The 23,074-nt window shown below is 36.2% G+C and overlaps 1 protein-coding gene across 1 annotated transcript; it reads right to left on the bottom strand.

Moving 5' to 3' along the window:
• Positions 1-638: 638 nt before the first annotated feature.
• On the bottom strand, positions 639-21,981 carry LOC135778191 (calpain-1 catalytic subunit). Its single transcript, XM_065288654.1, has 22 exons — positions 21,915-21,981; positions 21,092-21,354; positions 20,738-20,807; positions 17,604-17,722; positions 16,946-17,079; positions 15,976-16,150; positions 15,773-15,844; positions 15,151-15,236; positions 13,922-13,993; positions 13,667-13,827; positions 10,722-10,882; positions 10,494-10,505; positions 10,201-10,406; positions 9,962-10,010; positions 5,940-6,020; positions 5,785-5,842; positions 4,915-4,979; positions 4,395-4,463; positions 4,226-4,304; positions 2,727-2,843; positions 1,463-1,515; positions 639-1,363 (listed from the first exon to the last, which is right to left on the bottom strand). The coding sequence occupies exons 2-22, from the start codon at positions 21,338-21,340 to the stop codon at positions 1,337-1,339; spliced, it is 2,115 nt and encodes a 704-aa protein (XP_065144726.1). The 5' UTR covers positions 21,341-21,354; positions 21,915-21,981; the 3' UTR covers positions 639-1,336.
• Between the last annotated feature and the right edge of the window lie 1,093 nt (positions 21,982-23,074).

A 23,074-nucleotide genomic window follows, 5' to 3' on the forward strand; every position in this document is an offset into this window, starting at 1 on the left:
TGTTTCCTGACAACAAAATGCTCATAATATTACTGTTATTTGGTCACAAAATGTAATTGTAAGAGTTGTTCAGGCGTGAATGTATGTGCTTAAAGTTTAAATATGCGGTCGGTTAATAAAGATAGCGTCTATTTAAAAATGTGCTCGGACACTTTCGGACGGAGATTAGCTCCATATGAGCTCCAGAAAATCACTGCCGCTTAAGCGCTCACACCCCGCCCAGCGCAGCCTCGCCTCGGCAAGCGCATCAGAAATCGACTGCTGGCTCTGATATCTCTGTGGCGTTTAAACAGGATTTAATTCATTTTAATTTCTCATACTTAACAATGAAAGGGGTATGTTTTAAATCATATTTTAGGATTGCACTTAATTGATATCGCTGTTGAGTGATGTTTCATATCTTTTACATTTGTTATAACCGGACTGCATGCGAATTTGAACTTCAGAGCTGAAGGAGCGGGTGGAGAAATAGTCCCAATATCATTACAATCTTAAATAAAACTTCAAAATATACCCGTGTGTGTACCCGTGTGTGTGCGCACGGGTACACACACAGTTTCAAAGTTCAAAACACAGCAGTTTCAAAGTTCAAAGGAACCTATAGCAAAATGTAAAGTACATAAAAAATCTAAATCAACATCATTGTGCTGAACACCAGAATGTTTCAGCCTTTATTGATATTGATTTTGCAATAATAGCTGCATGCTACAGTACATCTGACAAATTTCAAAATTATAACATTTAAGCATGATGTAAATAGACAAATACCTGAGTACAGATCCACAGATTATACATTAGAAATTAGAAGAAACGGAGAAAACTAAAGCAAAACGGCTCAACAACAGTGACCCCTTGTGGTGGTCACCGTAGGAAATGTGGGCATATATCACTTTAAACAAACATATACTGTACAATAGGATAGGAATAGTGAACTCAAATAGAAAATGCTGTCATCTTGACTAACCCTCATGCCATTAAAGTATTTAATTCTATTCAATATTTCAGTTGATTTTTTAATTTTAGTCTGTTTATCATATGAGTGGTTGTGTTTCTTTAGAACGATTGAAAGTCTTATGATATCTTTTTGGAGCTTGAAAGTTGACATCACTGTTCAGCTACATTTTATTAAAAATTACTCATCCGGGGGAGAGTTTTGGGGGGATTCGGTCATGGGAAAATTTACCTCCCAAATAATCAAAACTCACAATTAAACCCCTTAAAAACATATGTACAGGTACAGTTGACACTTCAACACCAATGGAATTTACATCCATCAGTAACTCCAATGTTTAATCTTCACATTGCTTCTTGCACTTGATTGCAATCAGATATTCCCTCATGAATACATGGTGAGCCTTATCCACTAAAACAACAAGGATATATAAGAACATTAAAGTGTATTTTAAAGATTTCTTTATAGCTGGAGATATTAGAGAAAATATATTGTTTACATCAGGATTACCTCACTCTCATCAAAAGTCACCTTTCCTTTATTGCAGAGTCTCTGAAATAATTCTAATAACAAAAGAATAGCAAGATTAGCATTCAAATTAAAGCAGGGACGGGCAACTTTGGTCCTGGAGGGCCAGTGTCCTGCAGAGTTTAGCTCCAACTTGCCTCAGCACACCTGCCTAAAAGATTCTAGTATTCCTAGTAAGACCTTAATTGGCTGCTTCAGGTGTTTTTGATTATGGTTGGAGCTAAACTCTGCAGGACACTGGCCCTCCAGGACTGAAGTTGCCCATCCCTGAATTAAAGGAAGAGTAAATTAATTAAAATATGAATTATTTATATTAATTTGACAGCTTTTAAAACAGTTGTTTGGTTTTTGCACTTATAGTGGTTATGGATAAGTCTTCACAAGCTTTTAAAAGGAAAAAGTTTTATGAGAAAATTCAATGAGAAAGTGAATGGTTTCAGAAACTTACAACAATCAAAAATAGTTTTTTAGCAATCTTTTTTAATGTTAGTTTATGCCAAAGTTATCCTTGTGTATTTCATGTTCAACCTGATTGGCAACATATTGTGTTGACCCAAAGGCAACACTTTTGTAAATATAACCTAAACCCACCCCAAACTCCAACCTTAACCCAGTGTTTCCCATACATTGATTTATTTGTGGTGGCCCACCACGGAATCAACACTGGCCCCCACAAATAGAATTTTCATGATTCCCATTTACATTTTTATTTCACTATTTAAAACAGCTTAATTTGGCTTAAAATATAATTTGATATATAATACAGATCAAATACAGATACAGATCAAAGAGTAGAAGTGAAACATATTTCAGGTGCCAACACTAGATCAAACGGAAACACGACATGATGACGTCACATATATGCTAATTAGCGGGTGACATCATCACCACCACAGTCTCCTCAAAATCCTGTGGGAAACACTGCTTAACCATAACCGAATCCTAAAATCAGAACGAAATGATAAGTAAAAAACAATGGTTTAGAAGAAGCTAATCTTATCTTAAACTTGAAACAAACTGTAAACTTCAATCTGATTGGTTGATTGAAATGTTTCCCTGAGGACATCAACCACTTGCCAAAATCAGGAGAGCTGGTGCATGAACAATGAAATTGAAATTGTCCTTTCATCCCTGAGAAGAGTCTGCCACAATCCATTGCCATTTTAATGACAAAACCAAAACAACTGTACTGACGGACAAACGAAAGGCCACAAGAACAAGTCTAGTAGACAAGAGTCGTACTTACTAGCCATGCAGTCCAAACGTAAAACGAGACATATGAAACCCTCCAAAGAGATCTGTTCTAGTGTACCACCATACCGCACAGCCATGAGATTCAGGATTTCTTCACTTAAATGCATGCCTGGGGTAAAGGGATTGTGACAGTTGGCATAAAAAATGCAGTTCCTCTATGATGCTTGGACAACAATATTTAAAACATTAAAATTAGGTATTAATGTCAAAATTAAAAATTTTTTAGGACAAACATATGTGCACACAAAACTCTATAGTGGAGCATTTGTTTATCAGTACCGATGGATAAAAGACCCTCTAAACAACTATAACCCTTTAAAGGCACAGAACCTAAGGATACCACCCCAGTGGCACTTTTCTGGGAGTGTCCCAAGTTGCCAAGATTTACCATGCCTATACCAGGAGCTATAAAACATAGCTTCCAAGATCACTGAGGCACTCAAATCTAATTTAAATAGGGGTAATACTTAACACAAATCTCTACTTAAAACACAATCTAACATGCTGTCACCTCTAAGTCATTTCAAGGCACTGCTTTTTCAAATTACCACACCTTCTATGAACCAATTGATCAAACATTTACAGTAAGCTTTGTGTTTTCCCCCTCATGTGTTGTTTTTGTCTGCACAAACGTTTATATTCTAGATCATATTTAGTACATGTTCTGATTTTCAGTGCAAAGCATACATTTTGGAAATGCATGATGTTTTTTACCATGCTGAAAGAAATACTGTAAACATTCATGTAGTGTTGTGATTGGTCAACATTCACATACTTTATTCCTAGACTATATCATTAGAGAAGTAAAAGCGTTAAAAGTGTTTAAGATTGAACAGTGTGTAAGTGGTTCAATCAGAATCTGATTGTATGAATCACGTGTGTACCTTAGCCTACAGTGGTTTTGGGTTTTATTACATTTTTTGCAATGTTTTGAATAAAGTGTTTTGAATTGCAAAAGACCTGAGGTGTTCTGCTACTTGTGTGTGTGGATGTATACATTTTGTGTAGTGTGTTGACAAAATAAGCCTTGATTTCAAAATGGTGCTTAAGCAAATGCAAAAACTATATTTTGATAAAAGTGTATGCCAAATGTAGAAATTAAATTAAATTAAATCATTTTTGGGTGAATTTATAGGTGTTTATAGTTTAAAGGGCACACCAATGCCCTGTAATTTTTTAATCATGTTAACTTTCATTGTTATTATAAATATTTTGCTACTTAACAACATGTTTCGAATGTACACTCTTAAAAATAAAGGTGATTTACAATGCCATAGAATAACTTTTGTTGGCAAAATGATTCAATAAAGAACCCTTAACATCTTTAAGATTCTTTAGATTACAAAATTGTATAAATTACATGTATACCTTAGGCTGAATGGTTCTTTGAGGACCAAAAAATGGTTCTTATGGCATCACTGTGGAGAACCTTTTAAGCACCTTTATTTTTAAGAGTGTACCTGTAGTGTACAAGAAATAAAAAGCATTCACCTGTTTTCTCCAATGCTTTATTCAATTCTTTCAAAGAGAGAACGCCATCTTTGGTGGAATGCATGCTGTAAAAGATATCCTGTAGAAATATTTAAAAAAAAAATAGAGTTAAAACAACACTGAAAAAAACAATGCCATATTCTAGACTTCAGTTTACTTCTCTTCTCACCTTGTATCTGATAATTCGATTCCACAGATGCATGAATTCTGATCCATTAAGTCTTCCGGTTATAGACGACTAAAGCAGTTAAAGAAAATGTATAAGGATATATAATATGTGACCCATGGACCAGAAAACCAGTGATAAGGGTCTTTTTTAATTGATACAGCATCTGAAAGCTAAATAAATAAGCTTTCTATTAATCTTTGGATTGTTATGACAGGACAATTTCCCAGAGAAAAGGTGCAAAAAAATCTAAATATTGAAAAACAATCGCCTTTAAAATTGTCCAAATGAAGTCCTTAGCATATAATGATAAATAAATTTTTTATATATTTACAGTACGGAAGGACATTTTAATTTTAATTCTATTGCTAAAAATATACCTATGTGACTCATGACTGGTTTTGTGGACCAGGGTCACATATTTTAACAATTAGAAACATAAGCTTAACTTGTGGGTAAATCATAATGAAACATTTAATCAGCTAATAAACAAAAAAATAATAATAAAAAGAGAAAAGGATACATCTGACATGGCAATCATACTTCTACAAGTATCCAGACCGAATCCTTCTGAAATTTTTGTGTTTCCTATAAGGAATGAATCATAAAATGAATTCCAAAATTTTAACAGTTACATTTTGCACGTTTTGTTTTAAACAGGGCCAAACAATATTCATTTCCATATTTTGTTGTTTTCTATAATATTCTGGCAATAAATATGAAACAAAAGCCATATGATACAACAAAGTCCTGTCTACTTTAAAGGCCAGCTTACTCTGAAAATTGGCTTTCAGAGATAATGCACCCTGCCTTTAATCTGCAAGCAATTCAATAATTATGCAGAAAATAAAATGTAGATTTCCCTAAAGGCAAAACACAGTAACTACAACAATGCCAAAATTGTCTGCTTCAATATTGATATTTGATATTCGCTTTACATTATATTTACATTTATGCACTTGGCAGAGGCTTTTATCCAAAGCGACAGTGCACTACAAGGTATACATTTTTATCAGAATGTGTGTACCCCCTTTTGAGCTGCTAATACATATTCTACTAAGCTATAAAGGACCATGATATAAATCTCACACTTTCTTTAAACCAAAAATAGATTTTTGTCACAGGGCAAAAAAATCCAAAAATTTAAGCAGTAAAAAAGATACTTGGGATTGGGAAATAAAACAAGAAATTGAACATTTGATTTCAGAAAAAAAATAAACTGCACTACAAACACTGTAGACTTCAACCTAGTTGTTATATGTGCATATGCATTTATTCATATATTTTAATGGGCCAGGTTTTAAATTTGACTTTACAAATCCCCTATGTGCCCCCAATTTCATGAAACATTCCCATTCAAAAACAACAGTATGAGTGATTTCAAAACACTAACCTCCAAACAAGTTGTTGTGTAGAAGCTGTTGAAGTTGCCCAGCATCGACATCTTTGTACTATTTCCAAGCAAGATATTTGAGGGTTTGTGACAGTTAACAGTGATAATGCAAGGTTGTTTTAATCAAGAAAGGGGACATAAACTTGGATATTTACCTGATCGGAAAACTGTCGAAACAGTCCGACATTTTGATTTCTATAGTTTGACTCGTTGTCCACAGGGTCTGTGTAATCACCCTAAACAAAAGACAACCAAGAGACGACTGTTTCAATTAACTGCTTTGTCAAAATGCAGACATGATGCAGACAAAATGCATCACAGATGTTGCTCCTCCATTTTCAGATGATTGTAATCCCATCCTTCCCATTATGTGTGGAGGAGTTACTGTCTCAGTTTAACTCTTCATATACTTGCATCTTAGACTTGTTGCTCCCTTAAAGGAAAAACGTGGTAAATCAATATCAAAATTGAAACCCTGCTTGAATGACTCCACTCGTGCCCTCAGGACAAGCTTTTAATTTCTTATGAGATTTTTGAGGACTCTCTCGTTAATTATCAAAACTCTGTACTTAAAGCTAGTCCACTTATCTCTCTGATTTTATTGAAAATAGTTAGTTAAATGCCATTGTTAATCCTTTAGTTTCAGACTGTATTGTTGCCTCCACACTAAGGCCCCGTTTACACGTATATGGTTATTTTGAAAAACGGAGAATTCGCCACTGAAATCGTTTCTTTCTTCAAAATTCCGGCAGGAGTGGAGGTTTTGAAATCTTTGTATGTAAACAAAGACAAACAGGTGTTTAGGCAGCCAACGTCACAGTATGTGTCAGAGCTCGCACAGTATGCGCCACAATATGTGCCAGAGATCGCACAGTATGCGCCACAGTATGCGCCACAGTATGCGCCAGAGCTCGCAACTTTGTTCAAAAGAGGAAGAGGAAGTGATTCTTGCTGTTGTTGTTATTTTCTCGAGTCTGATTGGATTACGTGGGCTCAGCCCCGCCGCTCCCATAACGCGCATCACGCACTGTGCGTAGGGCACCAGGTCCTGAGAGGGCACCAAAATAATAGGCTAATGAAAAAAAATTATAATGCTGATAGAATTTCATTAGCCTGTAGAAATATTATTTGGCCCTTTTTATCCATGTATATGTTACAAAAAAGGGGGAACGAGATAATTTAATTGCTCTAGTATAGAAAGTATGCCCCCCAGCCTTTGATGGTCCGTGCAGGTTGATCGCGCGGGCGCCTGACGAAGTTTGACAGGGACCGTTTCTCAATCTGAAGGCTGCAGCCTCCAGAGGTCGCATTTCCAGGCTGCATACGTCATCAAAACGTTTCTATTTCGTAATATTAACAATTATAAAATTGACTATTATTCTTAGTTCATCGTAAATTGTTGTAATATGCTTATGACTTGCTAATGTAATGTTCAGTTAACTGAAATAAACCAGGCTTGATGACGTATGCAGCCTGCATATGCGACCTCGCGTAGGCTGCAGCCTTCGGATTGAGAAACGGCGAGACAGTAAACTATTGGAAATGGCCCCGAAAAGCCAGCAGGAGTCATGATCGGAAAAAAGAAGAAACTGCGGGATGATGCCCGTGCATCACTTGCAGGTAAATCCATCATGTTTTATCATTCACTCCTAAATAAGGGAAATGTGCATGGGCTGCAGCTGCTGCTAATCGTAATGCGCCTCGAACTTGCTGTGCTGACATTAATGTTAGGAAACTATGTTGTTATAATTTATAACTTCAGTGCAAGCTAAATTGAGATTTTACTGTAAAACATTACCTATGCATATGCATTTTACAAATAACTGACGGCAGCTGTTACTTTCTTAACTACGTTTCTTTAGATATTGAGCAGTAGTTTATTTTGTGGTGTGATGCTGGTTAATACTTTCTCAGTAGCAGTCAGTGCACATGGTAGGCTAACAATTCCTGACTGTTAAATATATAAAAATATAAAATGTCACCATGTATGATATGAAGCAAACATTACTGTGACACTAAATCTTTGTTTTATTTAAGAATATTGAGCATTCTTGTTTACTTATTGGTGTTTATTTAATGTAATTTATTTAAAGTGACATTGTACTTGGGAAAAACATGTCTGGATTATTTTTATTTTGCTATTCTATTTAAGTTTGGTAATTTTTTTCTATTTTGCTATTCTATAAAAGTTTGCACTTTCAAATGTGTAGTGTAGTGTTTATTGACTAAAGCTGTGAAGATTTTACTTTCTGCTATTAATTTATATGTTTGGTAATAAAAAGTTAAACTGGCAAAAAAAAATAAAATTCTCAAGGTCGTGGGGCATTTTAAAGGAATTATGCTTAGGGCACCAAAATGGCTAGCAGCGGCACTGCGTGGGCTTGAGCTTCTCCTTACTCCTATAGGTTTGGCATGCTCTTGACGGCATATGTACATGGGTACGTGTAATTGAACACTTTTCTGAAAGCTGACATGTGTGCACAATGTTATTTTTGAAACCGGAGATGTTAAAATGTCCATTTATGAAAATAGCCTTAGAGACTGAATACACAGTGAGGGTGTTAAAGCTGTTAGCAAAAATATTTACTTAACCAGCACAAGGTAATTATAGTCTCGGATTACACCACAATTTACTCAGTTTGGATCTCATTTTTGCAGAGAATGTCGGTTTATGAAAATAGCAGTCCACGTGTTAACATAGCCTTGTAAAAAAAAATCTAAATTATTTTATGGACAAAATTTATGTTATAAGATTAGATATGTGTCAGGTTTTAGAGCAAAGCACAGCACAGAAATGGCACAGATATAATCATATCTTACTAACGGTCGACTCTGATATTTCTGCTATTTCACTTTTATTAGATCTGAGTGCAGCTTTTGATACCATTGACCACAATATACTGAGGATATAGGGGTTAAATGTTTTTACGTTTTTTAAAACTAAATGAAAATAAATCAGAGATTATTGTTTTTAAGCAGAGTCACGCAGTAAATCTTGGACCATTGGCCATTTATAATAAATTAGTGGTAAAAAAATCTAGGCATATATTTTGACAATATTTTTAAGTTCGACAAGCCAATCAATGCTGTCGTAAAATCCATTTTTTTTTTTTCAATTTGAGACTCCTGGCAAATGCCAAATCCTTTCTGTTTTTTAGAGATCATGAGAAAGTTATTTATGCATTTATCTTCTCAAAATCGCAGTATTGCAATTCACTTTATACAGGAGTATAAAGTCAGACAGCAATATCACGTTTGCAGGCTGTTCAAAATGCAGTAGCCAGTACGCTTCCATATTGAGTATAACATTTTAGTGATTGTTTTTAAATCTTAAAGTGGGTTGGCACCTTCCTATCTTCCATCTTCTAAAGCAGGGTTCCCCAAATCTTACCCTGGAGGGCCGGGGCACTGCAGAGTTTAGCTCCAACCCTGATCAAACACACCTGAGCAAGCTAATAAAGGTCTTCATGATCACTAGAAAATCACAGGTGGGTAAGTTTGATTAGGGTTGGAGCTAAACTCTGTAGTGCTGTGTCCCTCCAGGGTAAGATTTGGGGGAACACTGTTCTTAAGCGTCAAGTAACCAATTCTCTTCACCACACACCTCAGAATACACTACACTCTTATCTGACTTCCATTTCTCCTCCTTCTCCACGCTGAATGACACCGTAGTTATGAAGCTTCTCCCCACCCATCCCACCAATACAGGCCATTTCAGAAACACCAAGATACACCAACACTTGCACATATCATCAACACCTCCTACCTCACTGGTACATTTTCATCCCCTTTCAAGCAGGCCCTGGTCATACCACTGCTTAAAAAAGTCAGGTTGAACTCCTCTCATATTGACAATTACAGACCTGTCTCACTACTTCCATTCACGGTGAAAACACCTGAGAGAGCTGTTTTTAACCAGGTATCCTCCTTTGTATCTCAGAATGACCTGCTTGATGACAAGCAGCCAGGCTTCAAATGCAATCACTTTACCGAAACAGCGATGTTAGCGGTCATGGAAGCATTACGGCTAGCTAAGGCAAAATCCAAATTCTCAGTTCTGATTTTACTGTATTTTACTATGTAATATTTAAAAAAATGTATTTTAAAGAAAGCTTTGTGTGTATTTCAGTTAATTCTACACTATTGAAAGTTGATTGCAGATTTATTGTTTCGTTACCTTTGTAAAATCCACAAGAAAATCTTTCTCGGTTCGTTCTGTGTCTTTTCTGAAATAAAAAACAAAAATATACTCTTAACTTGAATGCATTAAAGCTTGTAAACATTAATTGCAGGTTTTAACCGAGGCAATGAGTAAGACATAGACTGAATACACAGTGGGGGTGTTAAAGCTGTTAGCAAAAATATTTACTAAACTAGCACAAGGTAATTAAAGTGTTGGATTACACCACAACTTACTCAGTTTGGATCTCATTTTTGCAGAGAATAGACAGGAAGAATTCAGCATTGTTATTGGGCTTATTAGTGGATGGCACAATGAGATACTGTCCTGGCTCCAGCCTGAAGAACTTCATCACCTGTCTTACATTTTGAAAGTCCCCACTTGTTTCCACAGGCGTTCTATTGTGGAAAAAGCTTGAACCTAACCTTCCTTCAGATCTCATCTAAGGGGGGATGATACAAAACTTAAAGATTAAACAAGTGTGTCAAGAAGGTATAGACATAAACAGATCCTAGTTGGTGCATCTTACCTCTGGTGGAATCTGTGAAAGTAGTAAAAAGATGTTAGGTTTCAAATGACAATATGTATTGTTCCAGTGTAAAATTTTTAGTTATTTAAAAAGAAATATTAGAAATGAGAAAAGCAATTTGCATTTGCCACTTATAGTTTATATTTTGTTTCAAATACAATGAAACCCTCAAATGTATAAGTGCGGTTTAAGAGCCACTTGCACTAGATTTGTTCTGTTAATACTGACCTCAAACACACTGAAACCAATGGCGTGGATTGAAACAGAGCGCCTGTTTCTTTTGTCTGGTTTCTGTATCAGGGACACGAGGACATTGTTGTGGCCATCTTCACTTGTCTTATCCATTTCACCTACCGTCAGCCAAAACTGGGGATTTGTACAGAAAGTGTCTGTATACAATGACATGAAAAAGTGTTAGAACTGTATTCAGAAAAGTACAATACAGCAGGACTGAACAACTCTACTACAATATATGCCATCTTAACCATGTTCAGTAAATATTGTTATCTTTAAATTAGACCTAATACCTTTATGATATAAATTTACCCACAGAAATGTTTAATTGCTAAAAGTTTGTCCTTTTATAGCTCAGAAGAACTACAGTAAAGGTCTCAGTTGTGTTTTAAACTCTTTTTGGCAGTTTCCCAGACAGGGTTTAGTTAAATCCAGGACAAGGCTTTAGTTATCGTAGGACATTTAAATAATTTTTCCAAACACACCTTACAAAAAACAATATGGTGTGCATCTTGAGACAAAACAATGACACTGATATATGTTTAGATAGCATTTCTAAAACGTTGCAGAAGACACACATGAGGGAGAGTAAAGAAATCCATTCAGATAACAGCAGAGAAACTACCTGCAAGTACCTAAATAAGTTTACTTACTTTAACTGATTTCTGACTGCAGCAATAGGCCTAGCAGGAACATCGCTAAAAGATTCAATCTAATATTTTTATTACGTGTTGAATTTAAAAAGCTCTTCATAATAATTGTGCTTCTTATGCAAAATGCGCTTGTATATGGAGAATACATGACTGCGACAGACTTTCCGTATCACCTCCGCTTAAAAAGGTGCAATCTAATCTTGTTTACATGAAATAAGCCTCCCGAGCAGGTTTTAGCTAATTGGTCTGTTACTATGAAAGCAACTCTAGGGTGAGCTTTGAAAGAACCAAATAATCAAAGATCAAGCCAAATCATCAACGATCAAAACCAGCTAAACAAGTAATTCACGTATGAAGAGCGGAGTGTGCCTTAGGCTGACCACAATAAAATGCCACTTTAAAATGTGCAGTTTTATTTTGTTGGGCGGTCCAGGGAGGGTCCGATAACCACCAGTCCGTATCTGGTGTGACCACAAGTTGCCTCACTATGCGAAAGTTGCTGGATATTGGCAGGAACTGGAACACGTAAATGCAGATCCAGAGCATCCCAAACATGCTCAATGGGTGGCATATGTGCTTAGTATGCTGACCATGCAAGAACTGGGATTCAAAATGCTATCAATACAATGCACCTGTGTTCGTTGTCCAAAACATACATGGGCCACTTGATCCACAATGTTGACATCAGCAAACTGCTCATCCACACGATGATGTACACGCTGTCTGCCATCTGCTCAGTACAGTGAAAACTGGGATTCATCTGTGAAGAGAACACCTCTCCAAACTGCAGATGAACTGTAGTTAGGTCGAGCCCCCGATGAGGACAACAAGCATGCAGATGAGATTCCCTGAGACGGTTTCTGACAGTTTGTGTAGAAATTCTTTAGTTTTGCAAACGGATTGTTGCAGCAGCTGTCTGGGTGGCTGGTCTCAGATGATCTTGGAGGTGAAGATGCTGGATGTGGAGGTCCTGGGCAGGTGTGGTTAAACATGGTCTGCAGTTGTGAGGCTCGTTGGATGTACTGCAAAATTCTCTGAAATGCCTTTGGAGATGGCTTATGGTAAAGAAATGAACATTCAATTCACAGGCAACAGCTCTTGTGCACATTCCTGCAGTCAGCATGGCAATTGCACACAAAATTTGCAACATCTGTGCCATTGGCTGAAGGATAAAACTGCACATTTTAGAGTGGCCTTTTATTGTGGCCAGCCTAAGGCACACCTGTGCAATAATTAGGCTGTCTAATCAGAATCTTGATATGCAACACCTGTAAGGTGGATGCATTATCCCGGCAAAGGAGCAGTGCGTGCTTACACAGATTTAGGCTATGTTTACACGTGGGCGGTTATTTTCATAAACGGACATTTCAACCTCTCCGGTTTCAAAAATAATATCGTGCACACATGTCAGTTTTCAGATAAGTGTTTATTTACACGTACCCGTGCATATATGCCGTCAAAAGAAGCTCAAGCCCACGTAAGCCAATCACCGGCTGCGCTGGTGGTGACGCGAACTGGTTCTTCATGTTGGAGGGAGGAGTTGTTGCAGTAGGTGATCGATGACGTCAAAGTACCGTGAGAGCGAGTTGAGGAATCATACGTAGAAGTCTAATTTCGAATCGCTCTCGCGGTACTTTGACATCATCCGTTGCAGCGCCGCATGAAGTCAAACACGCGTAAAATTGCTGACCTCAGAGCACTCATCTCTGCTCCTCGACCTTCCATATAATGGAGCAGCAAATACAAACACACGAAACGAGTTTGCACGAACATAAATGTGATATTGGAAGCGTTCAGAGTAGCAGTCACATGTAAACATGGGTCGCACTTTTGACGTAGGTGCGAGCTCTGGCGCATACTCTGTGACGTTGCCTGCTTAAACATGCGTTTGTCTCACTTTACATGCAACCGTGCAACCGAAGATTTTCAAGATCTCCACTCTGGCCGGAGTTCTTAGAAACAATCGGTTTCAGAGGCGATTTCTCCGTTTGCGTGTAAACGAGGGGCACAAACGAAGGTAAATCTCTCAGTTTTTAAAAATAACCATGTACGTGTAAACAGAGCCTTAGACAGATTTGTAAACAAAATATGGGAGAAATAGGCCTTTTGTATACATAGAAAAAATCTTAGATCTTTCAGCTCATGAAAAAGTGTTGCGTTTATAATTTTGGTCAGTGTATAACTCTACCTAGCCCTCAGCTTTATTAACATGAAATATATAATTTACATCATGTGGCTAACTGATTTTAAACTGATAAATGTTTTCTTTAACTTTTGATTTTGCACCTTTATAATTCATGTAGCCACCAGCTGTACTCCCAGTTACCCAACGGCCTTGGTGGTACTTTGATGTCCACTGACACTGAGAGGACTTTTCCAGAAAATCAGGACAAGGACAGCAGATATCCATGTTGTCAAAAATTCTTGTATAATCTTTCATTGACATCCTAAAAAATAACTTTCAGAGTAAATCATTGCCAAAATGTAATTCATTATTTAGATGTTAAGAATATCAAATTTGAAAACATGGTTCTGGCCTACCAAAACTCTCCATTTTCAGCCAATAGATGTTTTTTCTTGTCCCCCTCACTCACTGTGTTCCACAGAGGTGACCTGAATAAATTATGTACACAATTTTTTTTTCTTTTGCTTTACCACATATTTACACATATTTGCTATAAAATGCAAGTTTAACCATTTTCCATCTCTGGTATCAACCATTTACTACCATTTGTTTAATCTCATTGTGTTTAAATACTAATTATGTGTGTGTAGCCTATGGTGTTATATGTGGTTTACTAACATGAATACTGTATAATGACATGTTTACTATGCTATACTATAAACATGATTTATGTCTTTAAATATTTAAAATGTATAAAAGAATAATCTTATGACACACAAACAGTAAAACTTTGCCAGTAAAAAGTTGCCATTTGAGTGCTGGAAGCAAAAACTGAATAACAGAGAGAAATCTAACAATACATGTATGCATTTCATATCAGTTTTCATTCAATATAATCTGCACAGACAAATTGTAATAGGGAAAAACAGCTTGATGGTTAGGCATTATGTGAGTAAAATATGAGTAATTGATCGAATTTAATTGGTTATTCATTGATTTACCATCAGCAATTATCATAGCATTAACTATTTGTTATATTTCATATTGCTTAGATATGTAATAAAATTGAATTTTTACCTTCTAGCCAGTCACAGGGCAGATTAAAAACATGACCATTTAAAACCACACGAAAATTGTGTTTTTCTTGTGCAGAAACGTAACTAACATTATAAATTGATCTTATGCCGAGTTTAGACTGCACAATTTTAGCCCTGATTTTGACTCGCGACAGGTTTTGAGAAATCGCCGACAAATGCCCGAAATCACAGGCACATTGGTGCTCATGCACAAGAGTGACAATCACACAGTGTGAATTATCAAAAACGCAGTCTGAGAGAATCGCCGAAGAGTTGCAGACACCCGTGAGATATCTGGCATGCTAAATATCTGGACCTGTCGGCGATTCAAAATCATGCCGTGTGAAATGTGTTCTGACTGAAAATAACATCGGCGATGACCTATAGCCAATGAGAGAGCAACATACAGGGCAGCTGAAAGTTCAGGAAGGAGTTATGAAGGTACAGCCCATAATATCAGCAAGCATGGATTTGGTTAAGAAAAGAGACTTAAGACATCTATTTCACACCAATCAAGAAACTATACAGTCTATCAGTCTACTATCAGTCTGTAAATTCAATTTACTTACATGTCACTCCAGTCTCCAGTCCATTCTGTATCTCCCCATGGATTGAACAGTCTCACCAGCTGAACTGGATGTCTACCACTCATTACCTGTTAAGTACACATTATGATTTTTTGCGTGTGAAGCAATATTTTGTTAAATAAGGACCATACCAGGTGAAGAGGATCAAACTATTGTCAAACTAGAAGAAAATACAAACCATTTACAGTCAACACCTGCCAACCCAGATGTATATTTCTTCTTTTTATCAGTTTATTTAAAGTTAACTTAACATTATTTAAAATATACTGGACTACCGTACAAGAGTTTTACAACACTTGACTGAAATGTTTCTAATGATCTAATCTGAAGGTGAATGCTTGTTTGATATTACTTTTGTAGACAAAATGTAATTGTGCAAACATATTTCATTTCTTTAATTAGAAAACTAAAATTTTATTTAAATATATATTGTACAGATGGATGACTTGGACTTAAAGAATCAAGGAAAATGGTGGGAAAACAGTGAAAGACAGCTTAAAAGTGGGTGTGTAACCCCACAGCAACATATCATATTTTCTCTCTAAGCTATTTACTTGAGACCAGATGAACTGGATGACTATGTAAATTGAAACCGCAGTCTTACCTGATGAACCCCTGTGACAGCGTAAGCATGGCCCAGAACTATGCCGTTATGTAATTTTTTCTCAGGCACATCCTGGTTTTATAGAAAAAAGCTGTTGTTTTTATCAGTAGTCATATGGTATATCGTAAAATGTACTGATTGTTAAGTGTTGTATATTAATATTTTTGGTAATTCCACGCTTGAAAAGTTCACTTTCTGCTTACCGATACAGGAGTTTCACATCCCATGAGGGCATTTGCCTGATTTGCACGGTGCATCATCTCCCATAAGTCAGGAGGAGCTGAATTGAGTTCATAGTGCATGTGCACCCCACCAGAAAAGTCCAACAGTGCCTCACATACCCGACCAGCATGCATGTCAGCGTAAGAGCCACATACCCTGTAACAATCATTTTAACTTTAAAATGTATACAGATATCCATGTTAAAAAACTACAACTTGGGAGATATTATTTAGTTTTCCAGATGTGGCAGCTGACACATTACACTTATATTCGCTATTGCGGCTGTAAGAAATTTAGCTTGACTTACAAGTACAAAAACTAAAAGGTTCAAATCTTGAGAACCATTTTTAACCAGTGAGCGGGACACCTGAGATTACTTTAATATTTTGCATGTAAATGTTAATCTATCACAACAAACTATATTGTTGGAAAGGTCTAAGTATGTCGTTTTCATATTCACCTTTTAGCAGTAATAATAATGCAGTTAATGTAATTTATTAATTTGTGACAAAAAAAATGTGTCTCCTTAAAAACAACCAAAATAAGGCTCCTAGACCATAAAATGCCAGAGTGATATTTATTTGAAGGTGTACATAATCTTTTCACCCCCCACTCAAAAACGGCTGTGCCAGTTAAAGAGTTAAATAAACCAGTTGAAACTGCATTTGTTTGACAGTAGATATATAAGCAGAGATGGGGTATTAGGTACACTTTGTGATTTCAATGGAACAAAGATCTTTCAAATGAAAGAGGAGAATGAGCTTTGTGAAGGAGATGCACTCTGTCACACTACACTGCATTGTAACCTGTCTAGCAAGTTCTGTGTGTAGGTGATTTTTTTAATAATGATTGTGAGTCAACACCTTTCATCTGTCAGTGTACTTGATGTAGTATTTTAAAAAGTTAAAAAAACACAGTCAGGCAACTTCTTAAACAAGTTCTGGCACTTACTTGGCATAAGCTTTCTCCAGCAAGGCCGGCCAAAACTCATTATTTGTTTTCGATTGCACAAAAATAAGTCTGTCATTGATTGTTGGCAGTTTGTCATCAATCACAACATCATACCATTTTCCAAACCTCCAAAACTGAAAAATCAAGCAGTACAGCGACTCAGCTACTACGGCAAAACAGCTTGTCTAAACAACAAATATACATTGTTTGGGTTTGCAATGCTTAATAAAATGTGACCCAGTTGGTAAAAACCAAGCTAAAATCATTAATATTGTGATTTACTCTTTTCTACATAATATAAGCAACCTTCTGTGGAAATATACATGAAATGGTGCTATAGCACTAAAAGTGGTTCACTGGCTCGTAATTATATAGGGGAACCATCGTATGTAGAACCATATGGTGCTATGTAGAACCATAAAACCACTTAAAGTGGTTCTCCTATACATTTACAAGCCAGTGGACCACATTTATTGCTTAGCATCATTCATTTTTTTATAGTATAATTTTGATGTTGCAAATGGGAATCAGTGATTGAAATCAAACTTTACTGCTTCTAATCTCTAAGACTTTAGCAGCCAGGGTCACAAATAACCAAGATATTATATTATAACCTAAGAATAAAGGAAATTATGGATCTAAAAATTAAGGATCTTACCCTGAAGTGAAATATCCCAGCATAATTGTTAATGAGTGATTGTCCAGGTGGAACGATGTGGAGTAATAAGTCTTTTTGAAAAGTTAAAGCCCCAACAGAAGCCAGAAACCAGCAGTTTCCTAAAAACAAATCAAATAAACCAATTGGCACAGTGAATGTTTTAGGTGGATAAGACATGTCATGTCAATTTCAAGTCAAATTCTTTTTACTGACATTTTTATTATTTGTAACAGAAAACACATAATATCACTCTTAATTCTTCTGGGTTATTTCTAACCCAATGCTGGGTATATATTGGACAGAACACATGTTGGGTTAAGAAATAAACCTATGCTGGGTTGTTTCAATGCAATGCTGGGTTGGTGCAACTAAAAGTTGGGTTAACAACAACCCAGCATACACTGTAAAAAATATGCAGCATAAAGACAAAACTACTTGGTTTTGCAAGTCAATTCAACCTACAGTACTATTTTACCCAGCATTAGTTTAAAAATAACCCAGCAGAATTTTGAATGTTGGGTATTATATTGAGCTTCTTTACAAAATCCTAAATATAAAAACAATCATTTATACCCAATTCATTAGTAATGAGCTATAGGTTTTATCAGGTGTGTTAGATGAGGGAGACATCCAAAATGTGTAGTGGCCAAAGGGCTTCAAGGCAGGTTCAAGAAGCACAGAGCTTTACCACAGACAAACTTTACTTAAAGGAATAGTCTACTCATTTTCGATATTAAACTATGTTATTACCTTAACTAAGAAGAGTTGATACATCCCTCTATCATCTGTGTGCGTGCACGTAAGGGCTGGAGCGCGCTGCGCAGTGTTGCCAACTATTTTCAATGGAAAGTAGCTAAAGCTTGCTTGGAAAGTCGCTAAATGTCGCTAGATTACGTCATTGCATCATTTGCATAACAGTGACGTCATCTCGTCCCATTTGCATTCTTACTACATTGGCTTACTACATTATTTCACGTTTCTTTTCTCTCTGAACTGTCAAAAATGTATACACATGAATGCTTGAAAATGTTTTCTCGTTTGTTTATCTGCTTATGTTCTCATAAAACGAAATATGTGTATGTTCATGTTTATATGGCCAAACAGTCCAGTTTCAAAACATACACTGATAAATGACGGGAAACATTGTTTTGTAGGTAAATAGCCCATAAACGCGTCAGCTCCATACAGTTTGTCTGTTCTAAATGTGCTGCTGCTCAGCTCCCTCAAGTACATTTATTTTATGTACAGTGATTCATTTATTCAAAAAGACCATTTTACATGTACATCTCGCCATTAATGTAAGCCATCGCGGGATCCGCCTGCTCCGTCTTCCCGCATGCACGATTATGCCGTCTTTACGCGGATATATAACCACTTCTCCTGCCCTGACTGCGCGAGGACTAGACCGCCTGTGAATGCTTTGGGACGGGGGTGGAGCCCACAGAAGCAGCGGTAGCTGCTCATTGAGAAGAGTGAATGTCACGTAAAAAGTCTCCAAAAGTCTCCAACAACAACGCCAGAAAAAGTCGCTAGATTTGTCGCTAGTCGCTTTTTTGAAAATAAGTCGCTAAAGGGGTCTGAAAAGTCGCTAAATCTAGCGACAAAGTCGCCAAGTTGGCAACACTGGCACTGCGACACTTCGATAGCATTTAGCTTAGCCCCATTCAATGGTATCAAACAGAGATAAAGTTAGAAGTGACCAAACACGTCAACGTTTTTCTTATGGGAGTACTTCGACTCGGAGCAGTAACACCCTCCCTCTCCCATTATGAGAGGGAGAAGGGGAGCGGACTTTTCAGGCGAGTCGAAGTACTCCCAAAAGTGCTATTACACCATATAGTTCCTCTTTTAAATCCGCTTAGAAAAGCGCTATGTTTTATTTTGCACCACCAAACTTGCTCGTATAACTACTCATCTTAAATAGGAAAAATGTTGATGTGTTGGGTCACTTCTAACTTTATCTCTGTTTGATACCATAGAATTGTGCACGCACACAGATGATAGAGGGATGTATCAACTCTTCTTAGTTAAGGTAATAACATAGTTTAATATTGAAAATGAGTAGACTATTCCTTTAATGTGACATTCCCCTTCATGTGTTTAATCTCTTTAACCTATGCATATTACTGTACAGTATCCATGATAATACACTAAATCATATGGAAATGTTGACAATAATGATAATAAAGACGCTTTTGGCAGTAACAACATAAACAAAAGGCTTTTGTGGAACAAACGTAACTTCCAGGAAATTCTGCAAAGAATCAACAACAACATTCGTTTTAGAGTAGTTTTTTCTTATAATAAGCAAAATAAACAACAAGTAGATTACTTTAGTTCATATATCATACCTAAAGCATATAAAAAAAATTTGTATTATATAATGTATATGAAACCATAGCTAGCTTTTATTCTCTGAATCCATTTTTTGTATTGATAGGTTATATTACAACACAATCCATTGTTTTCTTATTTTGACTCAAAGCAGGGTTGAAAATAACCTAGCATATTTAGAGTGAGTCATCGGGGACCTTATAGGGTTGGCTTTTCAAGTTTTCAAGTTTTCAATAATTTATTGGCATACAACTTGGTGCAAGTTATTAGGGATTTGCTTCAGTGTGCTCATAACAAAACATCAACAAAATACAAAAGATACAAGTGATATAGTAATGTACTGTACCAGTGATTTACGTGCAGAGGAATTATGAAAGACAAAAGTTGTTATTTTAGCCTACATAAAACGGCATTCGTTGAAACCTCAAATGCCTGTGGGCTATTATGTAAATCTTGATGGAGTCATCAATAGTAATCTTAAGGCATACCTGTCAGCTGTTTTTAAACGGCAGTCATAGGACGAATGTTCAGGCGGAGTCCCTAACTACACCCTATCTGCTATCCTACCCTACCACTCAACAAAAAACCTAATTTCATTGTGCCTACTGTATAGACAACAACCTTTGAATAGAAATTGCACTGATGTGGCTTTCTGGCTGTACAGGTGGATCCTATTGATTACCAAGGCGACCAAATCAAGGGTTGAGTGTGTTGAATGTTTAAAAAAACATTTAGTTAGTGATCTATGCAGTCCTAAAATCTTATATTTAAACATGTTGAGGATGTCATGTTATTCTTACCTACACTCCCTTGCGCATAGTCGAATCTGGACACTCCATCTACAACAAATTCAGCATTTTGCCTCATGGCCTGAAAAAAAATAAGAAGAATGATGGCATTTGGTACGCGGCATATTGTGTAGAATCTGTAGATTTCTGTGAAAGTAACAGAATATATTGAAATGCTCTGTTATCTTGTACACCTGAATTTTCTGAGAATTTGTGGTTTTAACAAGTATCAAGCTCTGCTTTGTGACTAGAGGTTATTTTATCAAAGGATTTCAATCAGTATGTCATTGTTACAGTGTTTTGGCAATGCACAATATCATATTTAAGTCTTAAATAAACAGAATGAATGCAGTACTGTTTACATACCTTTGGCCTCTTCCATTCTATTTTAAGCATATCTTCCTGTTTCAGCAGCCCTTTGCCAATGGAACGGGGGTCTGGTGGGAAATAGTCATCAAGAAATCTCAATTTCTTCTGGAGACAGTAATCTTGTAAAAAGTGATAGTCCTGATCCATAAACTTTAAAGGTTTGGCTTTAGAGCCCATGCCACCCTTGGAGTTGCGCTCGTTCATGATTGTTAGGCACATCCCATATGGAGCCATTGTTGAATTCATTTTTTATATCTAACCTGTTTTCCATAAAAAGAGAAAATGCAAAAAAGAAAAACATTTGCATCAAAGTGATGTTACCTATTATGCATTTAAGCATAAGTTAGTACACAAAAAAAACTTGAGGAAATCATTACCAAATAATTCCCTATTCTGCAAAGATTCCAGACATTTCATTTATTAAATGCTTTATAAACATAAGTAAGAAGTGTATTCTTGTAGGAACATTACCTTTGTAACTATATTTACATATGCAGTTACTCAATGCAATCTATTTAGCTTTGCATACTAAATACTGCTTAGTATTTATAAACATTTGAATTTAATATTTGCAGGAAAAACAATACAAACATACTTTAGATTTTTTTACATCATATTGTTTAGTCATACATACACTGTAAAAGTCAAAAAGTTGTCAATCATGCAAATTACATTCAAAAGCATTTGGCTACAAGTCAGTTAATTTGCATTTACAGATAGAATACAGAACTTAAATTATTTAATTTGTAAGCAATATTTTGAAGTTAAGACTATAAACCTTCACCATCTCATTATTAAAATGAATAAGATCTTTATATACCTTCAAGGCTGCAATAAAATGACGAAGCAGAAAATTACCCTCAAATGATTTTACAATCTTCTCTGTCTTGCTCAGGCTATATATACGGTACACACTTGCCCTGCCTCAAGCTTTAAAAACGCCTCCAGAGTTCACACCCATCTCACAGCTTGCTTATTAAGAGATTATTCACCCATAGCCAGTTGTTGTTTTTTAAAGAAACAGCTAAATTCTTCACCTGTGTTACGGATTCAAATTAAGCAAATGGATTTATGCAAACAATGGAGGGATGTCCTTTCTTAAAAAACAACAAAGTAGGTCAGATGTAAAATGTTTATTGAAGTCTTTTGAATGAAAGAAAACGTGTTTCTTACTGTGTCATTCATAAACATGTACATTAAATGACTAAAATGAAGCATCATATTTTTTTTGTTGCTAGCACATTTTATATTCGAACCTGTTTTAAGTATGGGTTTACCAAAGGCCAGCAAAAACAACAAAAAACAGTATGCAAGTTCTGTCCGTACATGTCTGGAATGCAGCTTTTGACCACATTGACTTTTGATTGTATTTACAAAAATACTTTACAATTATTGACACTAAGCACTCATGACATACAGTATTGGCCTTCAGTATAATTTGTGTTCATATCTGAGCTATGCACACAGCATACTATATACAATATACTTGTTATAGTTTTTTCTTGCAGTTGTCGCTCAGAGCATTAAGACGTTAAGGCTAAAGACGTGTAAAACTATATCTGTGAAAAGCACTAAACAAACACAAATGGCATGACTTTACATGACTATTTGCCAAGGAATACCAGTTATGTTAGATCAGGTTAAAGTTTAATTCATTAGTTTACAAGATACTGATAAAGTCTCACTGTGGGGGAAAACAGGGTTTTATTGTTGTTTATATGTCCATGTGGTGTTTATTTTTAGGAAGAGCCATGTGTAAATGTATCATTCAACACCATTGCTGAGTATTTTTCCTATAAAAATGGAGACAGTCTCATTCCTGTGGTTTAAAGTCACCTTGGTTTCCAACATCACAAATATGTAACCAATCATATCAACACAGTTGAACACGTGGATCAGTAGTTTGGGTCACAGATATTATGTAAAGATGACGCATAGACTTGGCACAGAAACTATTGCAGGGCACATGCTTCAGTTCTG

Source organism: Paramisgurnus dabryanus, chromosome 17 (assembly GCF_030506205.2).
Source record: "Paramisgurnus dabryanus chromosome 17, PD_genome_1.1, whole genome shotgun sequence".
Lineage (NCBI taxonomy): Eukaryota > Metazoa > Chordata > Actinopteri > Cypriniformes > Cobitidae > Paramisgurnus > Paramisgurnus dabryanus.